At 38.0% G+C, this 17296-nt stretch overlaps 2 protein-coding genes and 1 long non-coding RNA gene across 3 annotated transcripts; all 3 read left to right on the top strand.

Moving 5' to 3' along the window:
- Positions 1-2941, top strand: LOC104429460 (laccase-14). The gene is made up of 8 exons (XM_039314020.1): positions 1-134; positions 578-732; positions 811-1052; positions 1161-1286; positions 1398-1700; positions 1911-1986; positions 2255-2520; positions 2652-2941. The coding sequence occupies exons 1-8, from the start codon at positions 51-53 to the stop codon at positions 2789-2791; spliced, it is 1392 nt and encodes a 463-aa protein (XP_039169954.1). The 5' UTR covers positions 1-50; the 3' UTR covers positions 2792-2941.
- A 4140-nt stretch (positions 2942-7081) lies between these two features.
- Positions 7082-10418, top strand: LOC104445773. The gene is made up of 2 exons (XR_726071.3): positions 7082-7334; positions 9952-10418. It is a non-coding gene; the product is annotated as an uncharacterized LOC104445773 (long non-coding RNA).
- A 2568-nt stretch (positions 10419-12986) lies between these two features.
- LOC104445774 (laccase-14) lies at positions 12987-16185 on the top strand. The gene is made up of 7 exons (XM_010059697.3): positions 12987-13208; positions 13657-13811; positions 13880-14121; positions 14242-14367; positions 14598-15189; positions 15390-15739; positions 15905-16185. The coding sequence occupies exons 1-7, from the start codon at positions 13125-13127 to the stop codon at positions 16042-16044; spliced, it is 1689 nt and encodes a 562-aa protein (XP_010057999.1). The 5' UTR covers positions 12987-13124; the 3' UTR covers positions 16045-16185.
- Positions 16186-17296: the final 1111 nt, after the last annotated feature.

Below are 17296 nucleotides of genomic sequence, written 5' to 3'. Positions count from 1 at the left end.
TATCAAGTGATTGGTACAAGTTCTCCGAGAGAGAGAGAGAGAGAGAGAGAATGGGTACATTTCTAGGGTATGCGTTCACCTTGACCCTGCTCTTTTGCATAGCTCAAGGCAAAGTCCTCCGCTATGATTTCGTGGTAAGTAGGAATATCCCGTCCCTGAGCACTTCAAGCGTGTCATTTTCAGGCCATATAGAACATTTAGAGACTATTGTCCCATTCGTTATGAGTTTTAGACTCCTTTAGAAGCATTAGATTCAACCATAATCTCATAAATCGTAAATGTTATCATATTACAATATTCAATGTAAGAATCAACTTATATTCAATTTCTTCACAGTTTAGTAGTATCCCGCAAATTTCTACAGTCATGTGATTTATTAACTTATTCTTTCGGATGCGGTTTCCAACCCCATTTGGAGTCTTTACTCCGGAAGAAAATTCAGCTAGAGGCTTTGAATGAATTAATGTTACTGTAAATAAGGATGTGCCAAAACGATTCTTGCATCAATTTAATAAGAGAGACTGTGTCAGATGTATGACGGCCCAAGTTTTATAGGATGATTTTTTATTTGTGGTAGGTAAAGGAGACACCCATTGACATGTTGTGTGAGACGAATCGGACTGTATTGACCGTGAATGGTCTGTTTCCGGGGCCGAAGATTCGTGCTCACAAGGGCGATACCATCTATGTCAATGTTACCAACATAGGACCTTATGGAGTCACTATTCATTGGTAAAAATAAAACCACCCTTCCTCCACCCTTGATCCCCCCCTCCTCTCTCGCCTTCCTAATATTGTCCACATGTGCAGGCATGGAGTGAGACAAATAAGGTATCCCTGGTCTGATGGCCCGGAGAATGTCACACAATGCCCAATCCCTACGAACTCAAGCTTCCTTCAAAAAGTCATTCTCACCGAAGAAGAAGGCACGCTATGGTGGCATGCTCACAGCGATTGGACACGTGCAACTGTACACGGCCCTATAATCATTTTGCCTGTTGGTGGCACTAACTACCCTTACAAGTTTGACAAACAACACACAATTGTGATCGGTATTCTAATTTCAACTAACTTAAATCACAGAAATAATTTTTTACTTACACATGCACAAATAACAGTTTGTTTTGTTTTTCTTAACAAAACTATAATTTGGCACGCAGCTGAATGGTATGCGAGAGATACGAAGGCCATAATTGATGAGGCTCTTGCTACTGGGGGCGATCCAGACTTATCTGTGGCCTATACCATCAATGGTCAACCTGGAGACACTTATCCATGCTCTAATGGTACTAATTCTTGTGTGTATATATGAGTGTGATATATGCTATTTTTCAAAAAGAAAAGCTTTTCCTTTTTTCCTTGGTTTGTTAAGAAGGTGTTTTCCTTTTCTTTTGTAGGTTTGATGTACAATATAACAGTTGTGCAAGGAAAAACGTATCTCTTTCGGATCATCCACTCGGGGATGAATGAAGAGATGTTCTTTGGCATAGCCAAGCACAATCTCACCGTAGTCGGAATGGATGGAGCTTATTTGAAGCCACTTAAGACCAATTACCTCATGATAACTCCTGGTCAAACAATGGACGTTTTGGTCACCGCGAACCAAAGCCCTGGTCGCTACTACATGGAATTCAGTCCGTTTGTGGACACTGATGCCTCGACCAACGAAAACGTCACAAGGGGGATATTCCAATACAGCGGTAGTTATAACCACTGAGACTCCCGCATTACCCGAGCTTCCGGGTTTTACCAACAAGAGCGATGCTGGAAACTTCACTATCCAATTGAGGAGTTTGAACAGTAAAGAACATCCAGCCACAGTTCCGACCAAAATCACTAGGAACATTACGATCACGGTGTCTGTGAATCAACAGCCGTGTCCTACTAATAAAACATGTCTTGGTCCACAGGGCTCTATGCATTCGGCGAGCTTGAACAACATAAGTTTTTGACTCCATCGATTAGCATTCTCCAAGCATACTACAAGTAAGTAAATCACTAGACCTACCAACTTTGATCCTATTTGTTCGGATTGAATATTTTTCTTAAACCAATAGAGGTGATTCAGGTTGAAATGTTTTCCAAACCGAACCAATTTAACTGGTTGAAAGCGAAGGCGTAATTCAACATCCAAATGTGTCTATAACATTATGTTCATGTGGTGTGTGCAGCAATATAAGTGGAGTCTACAACAATACTTTTCCGGATAAACCACCCTTTGTGTTCGACTACACTGGAAATGTCTCGGCCTTAGGGAAGCTGCCTTTGTGAGCACCGAAGTGTTGATGATCAAGTATAATGAGGAGGTCGAAATAAGATTTCAAGGGACCAACTTCGGAGCAGCGGAGAATCACCCCATGCATTTGCACGGCTATAGCTTTTATGTCGTCGGAATGGGCGATGGAAATTTCAGTGACTCCTATGTATCGCAGTATAATACAGTGGATCCGCCCTATATTAACACCGTTGGACTCCCCAAAAACGGCTGGACAGCGATCAGATTCAGAGCCAATAATCCAGGTATTAGGATTTCATCAGGAGAAATGCATGGAAAAATATATTTCTTATCCATTTCGCCATTAGTTTTGCATGAATTTAGTTATGTAGATGAATGCATAATTGACAGATTATTCTTTCATTTGTGCTTGTAGGGGTGTGGTTCGTGCACTGTCACTTAGATCGCCATGCAAGCTGGGGAATGGACACGGTCCTCATCGTTGGAGAGGGGCCAAACACGGACCAGAAGTTGCTTCCGCCGCCCCAACACATGCCTCCTTGTTCTGGGCTTTAATCATGACGCCGTTTGCTTTGGGTTCATAAGTATATTACTATCGAAGATTCGCAACTTTAGATCATTCTAATAAGTTTCAATTGTAATCTTCATTCAGAATAATGTAATTTTCTTTTGATAAGTAATTCGAAATGTATTTGCACGATTAGTCGAGGAACTTGATGGATCGTACATACAAAGATATGCTTTAAATCAGATTTTTATTCTGGTATTAAAGATGGGTACCGGCTATTGTATTAGTTTATGAGATTGGCAAAATAGTGCTTTTCTTAGCTCCCATGTGGTTCAGCTGACGGAGGAATGAAGAAACCATTTCGTACACTCTATGCTGAGAAAGAAAGCTTGTAAAAGTTGTGATGCCTCTTTCACAACGCAATGAGTTGGTAAGTTCAACATGTCGTATGTCCTAGGATAATCATTATATTTAATCAGCTCTTTGTTTTCAATTTGATTGTGATGTTAGGCTGATAGATGTAATTCGGATAAAGATTAATTATCAAGATTGTGTGACTTTGGTCTTTTATTTGGGACCTTATTCTAATGAAGGTCTCGTAATTCCTCGAAGTTTAGATTGACTTTTTCAGCTGGAATTTGTCGCACAAATCTTTTACTAACTGTTGGTTAAAATCTTCCGCATCTGCGTAAGTTTCTACACAAGTGTATTTGCAAGCATTCCATGAAACAGTTTTAGGTTTCTTAAAACAACCTATTCACCCTCATTTTGATCGTTGTGGTAGCCTCTTTAATTGGCATTGGAGCAAGTTGCTCAAGAGCAAAAAAATCTTTTATGGCAACTTTACAGGAGCTTATTTGTGAAGAACATTCTATTATTCAACTTCCTAGGTTTGAAGGAGCTAATTATACTTATTCGAAATGCATGATGAAAATGTTTATTCAATCCACGGACTATGCGTTATGGATTGTGATCGAAAGAGGTTCATATATTCCAACAAAGAGGTTAAGCTGCTGATTCTTTATTCGCGGCTAATTCTACACAGATTTCGGAAGAAACGAGATAGTCTAAAATCAAAAGTCGTACATATTTGTGTTGTGCTTGAATGCCTATTGAGTTTAATATAATTTCTTCTTTTTGGTCGGCAGGAAATTTGGGATTTGCCCTATAAAGGCACCGATACTTAAAAGAGACCGAGATGAATATATTGCTTGGAGATCACGAGACATTCAGAACGGAGAGTCCCATGAACACACAAAGGAAATATTCGTGCACTACAAGTACATCATGGGTAGACTTGCCACGCATGGCATGATCTACAAAAAAGAGAATCATACAAGCAAGATATTTCGAGCATTACCAACAGAATGGACTTACGTGAAAATATCAATTCCTTAAGCTCAAATACTTCAATTCTTTGATTCGGATGAACTTATTGCAGCTCTCATAACTTATGAAATCAAATTCAATGAAGATCCTAAAATATTCAAAGGTCAAAAATCTATAGCGTTTGAAACTAACTATCAATATACAAATAGCAAAGAATCGTCGTCTCACCATGATGTGGACGATGATGTAGCATTCTTTAACTTATCTTAGCAACTTCATACATTGACATCAACAAATCATCAAGTGGATCCCATAAAAAAAATTATTGAGTGAATTAGTGAACTTGGCTTTCAATATTCATTATGATAATAATAACTCAAAATAATCTCTTGCAATTAATAAGAACTATAGTTTATTTCTGAGATTTCCGACCCTTCTTATCTGAATTGTTTAGAGAAACTTTACGGAATTATAGCAACGTGTTGAAAAACATTTGTTTAGGATTTATGAAAGTGAAATATTGTATAACGTATAGCAACCGATTTATTTCTTGAAAGGACTCGTCTACTATCGTTTCATTATCACCCTCCAATACTCAATGAAATTTCGTGCACTATTTTCCTGACCGAGACTGTCCTTCTCATGCAGTCAATTGGACATATCTTAGATAATATCCACACATATAAACGTCTGAATGAACATAAATTACGACAACTGTAAACTAATTACGGGCAATTGCTTATTTGTTCCTACCACATGCATTTTTTTTTTTAAGAAATATATGCCTAAACTGTAAGCTGCAGTACTGTGCAGAGTGAACACACCAAACCATCTTGGACTTCATCGAGTTTGCCATAGAAACAAGAGGAGTCCTTCGGAATATATGCTGCTTCCCAAAATAATTCTATTGGCTATCGACGGCAATTTCGACGTCCGGAAACTAGTCCTTGATGTTGGGCAGCCCTCACAGACGTTCCACCGCTCCTTCACGATGGATCGCGATCGTCGCACCATCACCCTCCACGGTTCCTTCACCAGACCCTCTTCGCCTTATCGAGTCATCTCAGTTTTCGTGGCAAAGCTGAGTTACCACTATTCTCTTGGCTCCTTCAACCAAAAAAATCCAGCCAAAATTGGGTGGATGAACCGAATTGGTACGATTGCAAAAGGTTTATGATTGAATTGGCTAGAAAAAAAAGTTCATGACTAAATGAAAAAAAAAGAAAAGAAAATGTAATAGGTTTAGGTTGTTAGGGTAATTTTTCCCTTTAAGAATTGATTTAGACTGAGTATGATTTGTTCCAGCTGGCCATATTCTGTTCGATGCAATTGCGTGGTGTGAGGAAGTGATTGCTTGAATGGAGTTTCTACTTGAGTATTAGACAATTATATTTCATGTAGTTGGGTGCAACTTGACATATACGCTCGACTTTTCATGAATTTTCTTAAAACATGAACTTTTTTTTTTTCTTTTTTTTTTTTTGGGGGGGAGGGGGAATATTCAAGTTCTACTACGCCATTTGATATCAAGTCATGCTTAAATCTTTATCTTTTTAGTTAAGCCTTGATAAGTCCAATTTCGCAGTGTGCATATTTAGGATTGATTAATCTTTATCATTGCCATGCTTTAGTTTGACTTTGATTCCTTATTTTATTTTCCTTGCATTAGTCTATACATATTAGGGCTTCGAACTTTTACTCCCTCAGGTTGGACCCTAATATTTTCTCGTGTGATTTGCTATGATTGATTTGATTAGTTAAACCTTGATGGCCTTGAAATAGCATACTATCAATGACATGGTTAATTCCAATCTTAATGTGTATTTCAATGCATCATGATAGTATCAATCATCATTGGTCATCACTGTCTCACGCATATTTAGAGCTTAGCGCAAATAATTTTTGGTCTTTTAATTAGGGCAGATGCATTTAGTTTTAGAATGCATATAGTTTTAGAATAATACATATCTCTTCATAAATTTGTTAAAAAAAAAAAAATGTTATCCTGGTTTCATTTAGATAACATGTAAACCTAAAATTAATTAGGCTTATGTTATATAAGGCATGCCAGTTACATTAATTAGGCTTATGTCGGCCTTCTCACTCTACCACTGCCATACATCACTCGTTAGTTGCCTTCGCCCAACTCACATTTATGCCTTCTCTCTCGCGCGAGCGCCCACACGCCTTTGCCCTTCACCACAAGCCCTCGGTGCTGCAAGATCCAAGTGCAAGCCATTGTGATTGCTCAGATTGATGCTATATGAGGTGTTCAACCTTAGATCGACCTAGAATTGAGGTTGTAGAGGTCTTGGCGACAACTTACGTCATCAAGCGAGATTTCAATTTAAGGGATTGCTAACAAAAAAATAAAAATGATAACTCCATAGAAAAATTCATATGTTATAAAAACCAATTCAACATTGGTAATAATTCAAATAAGACCTGATAACTTAAACGTAGTTGGGAGTTTATCCTAATTTAGATTGGTACCTAATTATTATCGATTAATAAGTTTGAAAAGTTCATAAAATATCCATATAAAATTTGATAGGTTAGTACAAAAGTTGGTAATTTTCAAATTACCAAAAAAAATTGTAATTTCAAAAGTCTAAGTAAGTTACTAGCAAGTTACTTGGAAAAAGGTCAAAAAGAAAAAAAAATCATATATCAATTTATTAACCAATAAATTTTTAACGTTTACTGGGACTTATTGAAATTTACTAGCATGGATAAAAATTCGTATTCATTTGTTATGGAATAATAAAATTCTGCACATAAAAAGAAACTGCTAAAAATAGAAATGACCATCGGAGGATAAGTTTGGGGTTTGCCCTCCATTCTCACCTAAACTCCTAGAAATTAATAAGTATGATATATGACATTAACTAATAGATCTTGAGGCCTCATAGTGACGGCGAGGGATAGTACACACTATGTAGTACATCTTATGCTCCTAAAGGTTTTGTACATGTACTGCTTAGTTCTCTAAGTTGATGATTAAATGCAATGAAGTCTAGATCTTCTTCAATCCCTTCTTCCATCGAATGCCTCAGGCAAGCTCTTTCCTCGACCGATGATCTTTTGCTCCCAAGAGTCAAAAGTCAGGAAAGCCAAGAGATGAATCAATTCTTGCAGAGTGGCTTAACAGGCCTTCAATCACAACACATCATGCTTCTCAATAGCCTCCCATTCCCATTTATAGGAGTTCCCGAATAGACACATATCGATCAATTGCACCGTGGGTTATGGAACCAGGAGGTAAGCATTTTGTCTTGTTTTCCACTAGTTCAATCTCTTATGCTACTCCATCTCACTCATTCAGGTCGAGTAGGGTAGCCGATACATCCCTAGCTAAAGCACGCGCGCGCACAAAATCCATGAGCCATTATTGCATGTACTGGATTTTGTACTGTGGCTTCTCACTTATTGTATCGCGGAGATCTTACATAGAATCCCTACGAGAAGAGTGAAATCGAGCTTCGTTCCGCTTGTCAACTACCCTTTATCAACTCTATTATTGTGCAGTAGATATAGAGGACTGTTTTACAGTTTTTGGCTTATTTACCTAAAGCAGGCTTGTTGGACATCGTCTGGGTTTCTTTCTGGTGTAGTTCTTTTAGTGATAATTCCAAAATAGCCATTTTATTTTTAAATCTTCGCACAAAAGTTCAATGTAATTCTTTTGGTCCATTTTCACCGGCAATCACTAACGTAGCAATTCAATTATCATTGATTGTTTTACGTGGCACATCACTACATCAGCAATTTCAATTTTAATTGATCAAAATGATAATATTAAAATTTCACACAAAATTAAATTTATGACTGAATTACTTCTTGTACAATATGTTTAGATTGATTAGACAATTTCTCTATATCTTTATGCGTTTGGAGTGATTGCACTTATTCGATTCATCATTTCATATAAAATACAAAGCTAAAAACATCATAGACTTCACTATGCCAGTCGTCCATTATTGCATGTCATCAGCCTTTCGTTTGTCCTTTTTGGCTCTTTGGCACACCAAACTTTCTTCTTGCTCGTCTACTTTAAGCAATCCCAACATAAGGACAATGACTCTGCTGCTCTTACCGTGTGCTTTCATTTCCTCTTTCCAAGAGCCCCCCTCAAGTCCTTCCTGCAAGTGCTGTCCCTTGTGTCAGAAAAGGACTCAATCATTCAAGCGCTTGACGCGTCTGAATTAATAATTGTATTACACCTACACCACGTGCCCGTACGATAAAGTAGAGGATCCTAAACATTTTGCCATGATTTATGCGCTGAATAAATTCGACGAGGACAAAGGTGGTCCATGACCAGCGGAGATCGAGGAGATCCATGTGGGCAGAAAAAAGAGATATCTTACACATTAATTAAACCTTTTTTAATCAATTATTTTTACGACTTTTATTTTACATCTATGTGGTTGGAATCAACAAAGAATGGTTACGGCGAGCACGCACGCATCTAGAGTGCTAGAGCTAGTTTCCTCTTAATCAATCTCTAAGCAAGCTAACTGATGCACGTTTGATCCGTGTGTAAGCGGGTAAAAAACGAGCTAATTCTAGAAATAGGATTATAATTTGACCTGATGAAGAGCAACAATGTTTTAAAAGCTTATTTTGCAGTAGTGCTAGAGAAGTCATTGCATATATGTTTTTGTACATAGCACAAACTAATATTATTTCAACTAATCAATTGTGGATACTACATAATTAATGATAAAGATTGACTTGATCGATATAATCTATATGTAAGTCATGCAATGTTTTGCTCGGGTCAAGAATGACAATGTTCAACCTATACACACCAATTGCTTAGATGCAAAACCTAGTCGTGACCACTGAGACGGTTTGTTGCCTAATTCCTCCATTTCCTTAACCAAAAGCCTTTGCTTTTGTAGTCAATCTAGCCTTCTAGGATCCGGTTTTTTCACTAAGTCGGACGGAATCATTAGCTTTGCTTTCACCAGCACGATCTCATTCATGTTGTCTAGTTCTGCATTAATTACGCTAGAAATGTGTCCACATAGCAAACATAATTATTACATGACTGTACCTAGTCGTCCCATGGAACATTATAATAAATTAAAGAGCAAGGTTACTTCCATGCAGGCCGCATGTTAATTTAGTCGTCAATCATAGTGATTATCAAGTTAGCCTTGTTATGATTATCTTCTAATTGCCCCCACATGACCTTGTTCTGTGATTCAATCAGTGATGACCCAAAATAATTCGGCGAGAACAAGCTCGATGATACGACAACGGAAGCTATTTTAAATCTTCCCAATTAACTTTGTTTTTGTCTTCACATTGTTATTATCATGTGATAGTACGATCATCAGTGTCCTTCCTAGACTCAGAAAGCACTCACTCTGGTGGGGTTCCGCTAAAAGTTGAAAATTTCATGCCAAAAAAGTAGAACACTCGTGAGGAATTATTATTATTATTTATTTATATTCGTGAGGAATTATATCCTCGCAACTTAATTAGAATCTCACATTTTGTGAGGCCCGTGGTTTTTTATTACATTACGACATACTAATTCTTTGAATAATCTTTCATCCAAATTCCCAATTTATAATAAAAATGATTTATATAATCACCATGGTAAACTCCAGTTTACATCATAAAGATATCTTATTATTATATGTTTTGCTATTAAGCTCCAGTTGTTCCATCAGTCTCACGGTACTTTTGATAATTTTCGTAGCGCGTTGATTAATTAAAAGGTGCACCCTTGTTACTCATTTCTGCTCTGGTACATTGTTTGTATCCGAGGAAAATACGAAGCTCCAAACATGGCGTTCGTGTTGTGAGAAATGTGTTTTTCGGTTTCTTGTACGAACATGAAATCACGCCTTGTGTATTGCAGGGAATTATGTAAATTAAAAAGTGATCGCTTAAGGAGTGAGCTACATGACCATGGAATGGTGTAGAAATACGCGAGGAAACTTCCACAGGAGCAGGATCTTGTCCAGTTATGGGGGCAACATCATGGGAACAACATCAAATTAAGGAAAGTGTCTACACGCCTCAAATGTATACGCTAGGTATTGTTCTTCGTCGATTCACCAGTCGAAGCAGAACTCTGATGAGGGAGATATTCTTAGATGCAACATAAGACGTTCCCACCCTCCCAAATTGATGATTATGTGCCAAGGTTCATAGGCTCAGAAGAAACAGGAAAATACCCAATATTTAGTATATAATGATTCATACGGATAAATTGTTGATGTTGGGCAATCGGGAGTGCATGTATGTTTCTATTAGCATAGTGTAAAGGCTGTGACGACCGGTGTACTCTCAAGAAATAAAAAAATTATTTGTTTATGTGTTGAATTCTATCCAACTTTTAGAAAATCACGAAAACATTATATATGAGTTTACATGTCAAATTTGTATATTGTGAGAGTATTATATATTTTGGAATAAGAAAAAGTCTAAGGTGTCCATCGCAAATTTAGATTATGCAAAAAGAAAAAGGTAAAAACTAGAGAATTTTCAATTTATTGGGGGTATTAGGAAATTTTTAGCTGGAAACTGGGGGATACATATTTGGATTCCGCTAATTGTGTACAAATTACACTTGATCAGGGCCCTTGCATGGGCCAAAGGATTGGAAATAACTAGTTCATGAGATCTAGAGCGTGTTTAATGAATCTTTAATTAGCTAGAGATCATAAAAGAAGCGGAAAAGATAGAAATAAAAACATTTAGACACGCCCTTTAAGATTTATGGATGTGACATCTCGAGGTTCACAGTTGAAGTATTAATCATGTGGACCACACAATTTTCATTTCCTTTCATCTTTATTGGTCAATCCGCCATCGAAAGTAGCTCATGCTACTATGAGCAATGTTCAGAATCAATCCGTACCTGTCCCTTCATGGCTTGAGTTTCTCTGTTTACTTTCTTCGGGACTCTTTAGAATTGATATTCACCAATATTTATACGAAAAATTTACATTTCGTAAACAGTTTGTACCATAGCATTTTATCATATGTGCAAAAGCATATGTTAGGCATTTATCGATGATTCCGTTGGGAATCCGTACCGTGCAATCACTAAGTCTCAAAGTGAAGGGTTTTCATAAAAAAAAATGCATTAATATCGCGACAGTGGTTAAGGGTTTTTTCAAATGTTAATGTCCCGCCGGCAATGTTTATGAAATTAACTTAAATTACTCGAAAAACGGTCTTTCACGTCTATGAAGCAATGATAAACAACAAAACCCTCAATCTCGTGGACCGTGTTTTTGTTGAAAAATGCTGTGAGTGAATCATCCCTTGCCGATCCACGGCCTGCAAAGAAAGTTGACCGCAGGCATCTCGTCTAACCATGTAAAAGAAAGATCCTGGCTCATCTAGTCAAACAATGATTCGAACCGCGTGATTATCGATCAAATAATGCACTCACCTTCTCGAACATGTTTTTCTCGAGCTATTGTAGTTGTCTCTTATCTGGATCCACTATGTGTGCTTATATGTCAAGAGTAAGTATCGGAAAAAGAGATTTCGTACCCGCTTCTGTTCCACGGAGTAATTGAGACAGCTGGGTCTTAGGTAAAACCTCTCAGTAGAGACCTCGTAGAAATTTGGTAGAGGTAGCCATGACTATAAGCCATTATTTCACATTGGCAAAATAAACCAAATATACTTTCACATTCCTATTTTTTGCAATTTGCATCGTCTTCTTCTTTTGGAGAAAATAATTTACTGCATGAAATTCTAGAAAATGCTTTACTTCGATAACTTACACATTCTCTGGGAAAAAAAATGCATTTGCAAGCATTATAAGATGGTTGTATTTGAAAGAATTTCTCAAATGACAATCAGACATTTTAAAAAATGATTCGAATTGTCAAATTTTTGTTCGCACATTCCACTAGAAAGTCACACGTTAAAAAGTCGAAAAGTTTCGAAGTTGACTGAATAGGCACTCTGTAAACATCATGGGAAGTGTTTGTAGTGCATTATAGGTGGCACTGATGAGATAGTCCACATGAACTTTGGTGATTATTCATTCAACTTAAAAAAATCATTTATTTCACAGAAAATAAATTATTTAGAAAATATTTTCAAAGAATAATCGGTTATATCCATTGATATAATTAATCAACAAAAAATATTCTCATTACTAATAACAATTTATATGTAAAAATGTTGGTCAATGATAAGAATATTTTTTCGTCCATTCATTTTATTTTATAACTGATTCAAGTGTTATTCGTATCATTAATTTTTTGTAAGACTAACCAAGCCTAAGGCAAAACTTGCCTTTATGACTAGGGCACCTAGAACATTAGCTGGACTTTCTGTACGAGTTATTCTTTTTTCTTTTCTTCGGTCGGCAAACTATTATTAAAAAAAGAAAAAAGAAATTTTCTTTCACTCTTTCATTTTTCTCTGCGGCATATCTGCCGACTTCTAGCGGCTCTGTTCACTCCTGAAACAGGGGCCCGGTCGACTTGTGTCCAGGAACATGACATATGGGATGTGAAACTTCATTCTCGAGCATCCCTCCTAGAAAAAAGTGGACGCCTTCCTGTCTCCAGAAAAGAACAAAATAATAATCGGTAATGAATCTTGAAGCAGTTGTTGAGCGCGTAAGATATTGTTTGCCTTTAGGTTCTCTCTCTTTCTGGCCGGCACGACTAAACAAGTTGAAAGAAGTTATCCAGCCCGTTCCTTTGCGGTGATCTTCAACCAACCTTCTTCTTCTTCCTCGTGGAAACACGGGAAAAACGAGCACCGGCCTTTGAATGACAAATGCTCGTATTTTATTTAATTTCCATTCACCGTAATGCAATGGGACACGTGTTTCTGTGGGACCTACGGCGACTTCGTTTGCATGTGGGAGCAGACAGAGACCGTATAGTCAGAGATCATAAAGCATTGAAAGATGTTTCCTTTAAAAAAGGCCCCCGTCAATGGAAGGTGAAGGTCACAAGAACAAAGAAACAGAGCACAAGCCAAGTCTCCTCTTTACTTCTGGATCGAGTGATTAGTACAAGTTCCATTTTGTATCAGGGAGAGAGAGGGACCATGGGAACATTTCTAGGGTTCGCGGTCACTGCGACCCTGCTCTTCTGCATGGCTCAAGGCGAAGTCCTCTTCTATGATTTTGTGGTGAGTAGGAGCATCCCCTTAGTGAACATTTAGTGACTACTCAAAGCATTTGATTGTTAACCAGTTTTAGCCTCTTTCAAAGGCATTATAGTTTACCACGATCCCATCAGTGTATTCAACACAAGAATCTCCTTATTTTAACAATGATCTTTATGTCTAAATCTCTCAGCTAGTTAAATCTTGGAGAATGCTCAAGGCCGAGCACTACAGCATTCAAATAACAAACTAGATACAATTTTTCTGAAGATTTCAACTTCTTGAGAGTTTAGTAGTAATCTATCTACGGTTGTATGATTTATGCATTTTACTCTTTTAAGAGGCGGTTTCCAACCCCGTCTGGAGTCTTGATCCATAAGAAAGTTCAGCTACAGGCCTTGCGTCAATTTAATAAGGCAACTTATTTTATGAGTATAATGGTTCAAGATTCATAGGATGATTTTTGTTGCAGGTAAATGAGACACCGATTGAGATGCTATGTGAGACAAATCGGAGTGTACTAATCGTGAACGGTCTATTTCCTGGGCCGGAGATCCGTGCTCACAAGGGCGACACTATTTACGTTAATGTCACCAACTTAGGACCTTATGGAATCACTATTCACTGGTAATAATACAACCATCTCTCTCTCTCTCTCTCTCTCTCTCTCCCCCTAATACTATACACACGTGTAGGCATGGAGTGAGGCAAATACGGTATCCTTGGTCCGATGGCCCAGAATATGTCACGCAATGCCCCATCCCTACGAACTCAAGCTTTCTTCAGAAAATCAAACTCACCGAGGAAGAGGGCACGCTATGGTGGCATGCCCACAGCGATTGGTCACGTGCCACAATACATGGTCCTATAATCATTTTGCCAGTCAACGACACCAACTACCCTTATAAGTTTGACGAGCAACACACAATAGTGATTTGTATGCTACCTTCAACTAACTTAACTTTCAAGAATGAGTTTTTCACTCAATCAAACACATACGCACACAAATAACAGTTTGCATTGTTTTTCTTAAACAAAACTATATTTTGGCATGCAGCTGAATGGTATGCAAGAGATACGAAGGACATAATCGATGAGGCTCTTGAATCTGGAGGTGATCCAGACTTGTCCGTGGCCTATACCATCAATGGTCAACCGGGAGATAGTTATTCATGCTCTAATGGTACTAATTCTAGTGTGTGTGTCTATATATGCTATAAATATAAAAGAAAAGGTCTTATTCAAAGTTAATGAAATAAAACCTTACTACTCTATAATTAATGAAATGAGATATTTGTGAAATTATTATGCCTCAAAATTAATTAATGATGATTGATATAGAGTACAAGTAATTTTAGGATCTTCATAAGTACTATTTAATATGGCGTGCTTTGTTTTTTTTTTCTTTCGTAGGTTCGGCGTACAATATAACGGTTGTGCAAGGAAAAACATATCTCCTCCGGATTATCCACTCTGGGTTGAATGAAGAGATGTTCTTCGGCATAGCTGAGCACAATCTCACTGTGGTTGGAATGGATGGAGCTTATTTAAAGCCACTTAATATTGAGTACCTCATGATAACTCCTGGTCAAACGATGGATGTTTTGGTCACTGCAAACCAAATCCTCGGTCGTTACTATATGGTTTTTAGTCCGTTCGTGGACACAAGTGCCCCATCCAACGAAAATGTCACAAGAGGAATATTCCAATACAACGGCACTTATAACCACTCAGAGACTCCTGTGTTACCTGAACTTCCGGGTTTTACCAATAAGAGTGACGCCGGAAACTTTACTATTCAGTTGAGGAGTTTGAATAGCGAAGAACATCCATCCACGGTTCCAACCAACATCACAAGAAACATTACGATCACAGTGTCCGTGAATCAGCAGCCTTGTCCTGCTAATCAAACATGTACCGGTCCAGACGGGTCTATGCATTCGGCAAGCTTGAACAACATAAGTTTTTTGGCTCCCTCGATTAGCATTCTCCAAGCATACTACAAGTACGTAAATTGTTAAACCTACAAAATTTGATCTTATTGTTTGGATTGAATATCTTTCTCAAACTGATAGAGTTGATTCGGGCTGAAACATTCTTCCAATCGAACCAATTTAACTAGCTAAAACCTCTGTTGTCTTAAAGCGAAGGCATATTCAACATCTGAATTTGTCTCGAAACATTATATTTGTCTGGTGTGTGCAGCAATCTTCTAGGAGTCTACAACGAAACTTTTCCGGATGAACCATCTTTCGTGTTTGACTACACTGGGAATGTATCGGCCTTAGGGGAAGCTGCCATTGTGGGTAATGAAGTGTTAATGATTAACTATAATGAGGAGGTCGAAATAAGATTCCAAGGGACCAATTTGGGAGCAGCAGAGAATCACCCAATGCATTTACACGGCTATAGCTTTTATGTCGTTGGGATGGGCGATGGAAATTTCAGCGACTCCTATGTATCGGATTATAATCTAGTGGATCCGCCCTATGTTAACACCGTCGGACTCCCCAAAAACGGGTGGACATCGATAAGATTCAAAGCTGATAATCCAGGTACTATAATTTAATCGGTAGAAACGCATAGAAACATATCGTTTTTGTTTGCAAATGAATAGCATCTATTATCATGTATCTACCATTTTGGCATTAGTTTTGCGTGAATTCAATCTTGTATATGAACGCATAATTGACTGTTTATTCTTTTACGGGTGGCTGCAGGAGTGTGGTTCATGCACTGTCATTTAGAACGCCATGCAAGCTGGGGAATGAACACAGTCTTCATCGTCGGAGACGGCAAGGAAAAGCATCAAAAGGTGTATCCGCCTCCCAGTTACATGCCTCCTTGTACCGTGTCTTAATATGGATGTTGTTTGCTTTGAGTTCATTGCCATTGCAAAAGGCTGTAGACATCCCAATGGGAATAAATCATCTGTATTTTGTACCGAATTATGCACTTTTGCATCATTTTTAAAAGTTTCAATTGTAACACATGTTTGGAATCCAAGAAGTTATTTGATTCAAAATATTGTATTTTCGTCTGATAAAATGAATCGAAATGTATTTTGTACATTTTCAACCTTAACTCCAAATTTAATCGATTGAGGCGAAATTCTCAACGATGTTGACTAAAGGTATCATTTACTATCTAATCTTAATAAGTTCGTCAAACATAAAGTGGCATAATTATATCACTTTAACATGTAAGAGAACATAAGTGAGAACCATCGTCATAGCCAAAAATGCTTGCCAACTTGCGGTTTTGACATGGAAAAAGTGAATACCAGTGGAGCCGATTAATGGCTGGATCAATTATCCATTAAATTACCTCATTTTACCGACCAAGGATGATAATTAATTTTAGCTAGTGGGGATTATCTATTTTGTGAATTAAGTACTGCAAAATTTCAAGATATCTATCTATTTGATATTATTACCATGATGCTTTCTTACTCGTGCAATTAAACATAAGGAGTTTGTTAATACTCAAACTTGACTCAATATTTAAGATTAATTTGCATAGAAAATTATGGACGAATTTGGTCCTAACAAAAAGGATTTTCGCATGACGTGGGTATTACTATTATTTGCATTTATTAAGTTTTGTTTTCCATTTCTCTTACCCTACTTTCTAATAATTTAAAAAAAAAAAAAAATAGTCCACAGGGGCAGTGCGTGCCCCTTATTCTTTCTCCTTCCTTCCCTTCTCTGCAACTCACGCGCGCAGAGGTTGTCAACGCGCGCGCGGAAGACGATCGATGGCAGAGAGAGGGGAGTAGGCCAGTAACGGATGGGACACGCCTTCGGTGCTGAGATGAGAGGCCGGTTTGGCCAAGGGGGAGGCTGGTCAGCACGCCAAGGACCAGCGCCCGAAGCCTCCGTCGTTCAGTTCGTATAAGTTCCGACCCCGACTATGTCATATGCTTTCTAGCTGTTAAGTCGCGGTTTGTCCCATGCCGTTTGTCCCGGTCTTCGATTGAGGTCCCGTTTCAGCCACTGCTCGTTGCCCAGGAGGTCCACGCCATGTGCTCGATGAAACGCCTAAGCTAGATGCACGATCGTGTCCTTTGTTTAAGGCCGAGACTTGCTGTGTTTCGTTCGTGCCCGTACTGA

The sequence above is a fragment of the Eucalyptus grandis genome, chromosome 5 (genome assembly GCF_016545825.1).
Source record: "Eucalyptus grandis isolate ANBG69807.140 chromosome 5, ASM1654582v1, whole genome shotgun sequence".
In the NCBI taxonomy this organism is placed as follows: domain Eukaryota; kingdom Viridiplantae; phylum Streptophyta; class Magnoliopsida; order Myrtales; family Myrtaceae; genus Eucalyptus; species Eucalyptus grandis.
The sequence above is the reverse complement of the archived record's forward strand: the minus strand, read 5'-3'. Positions and strand labels throughout refer to the sequence as shown.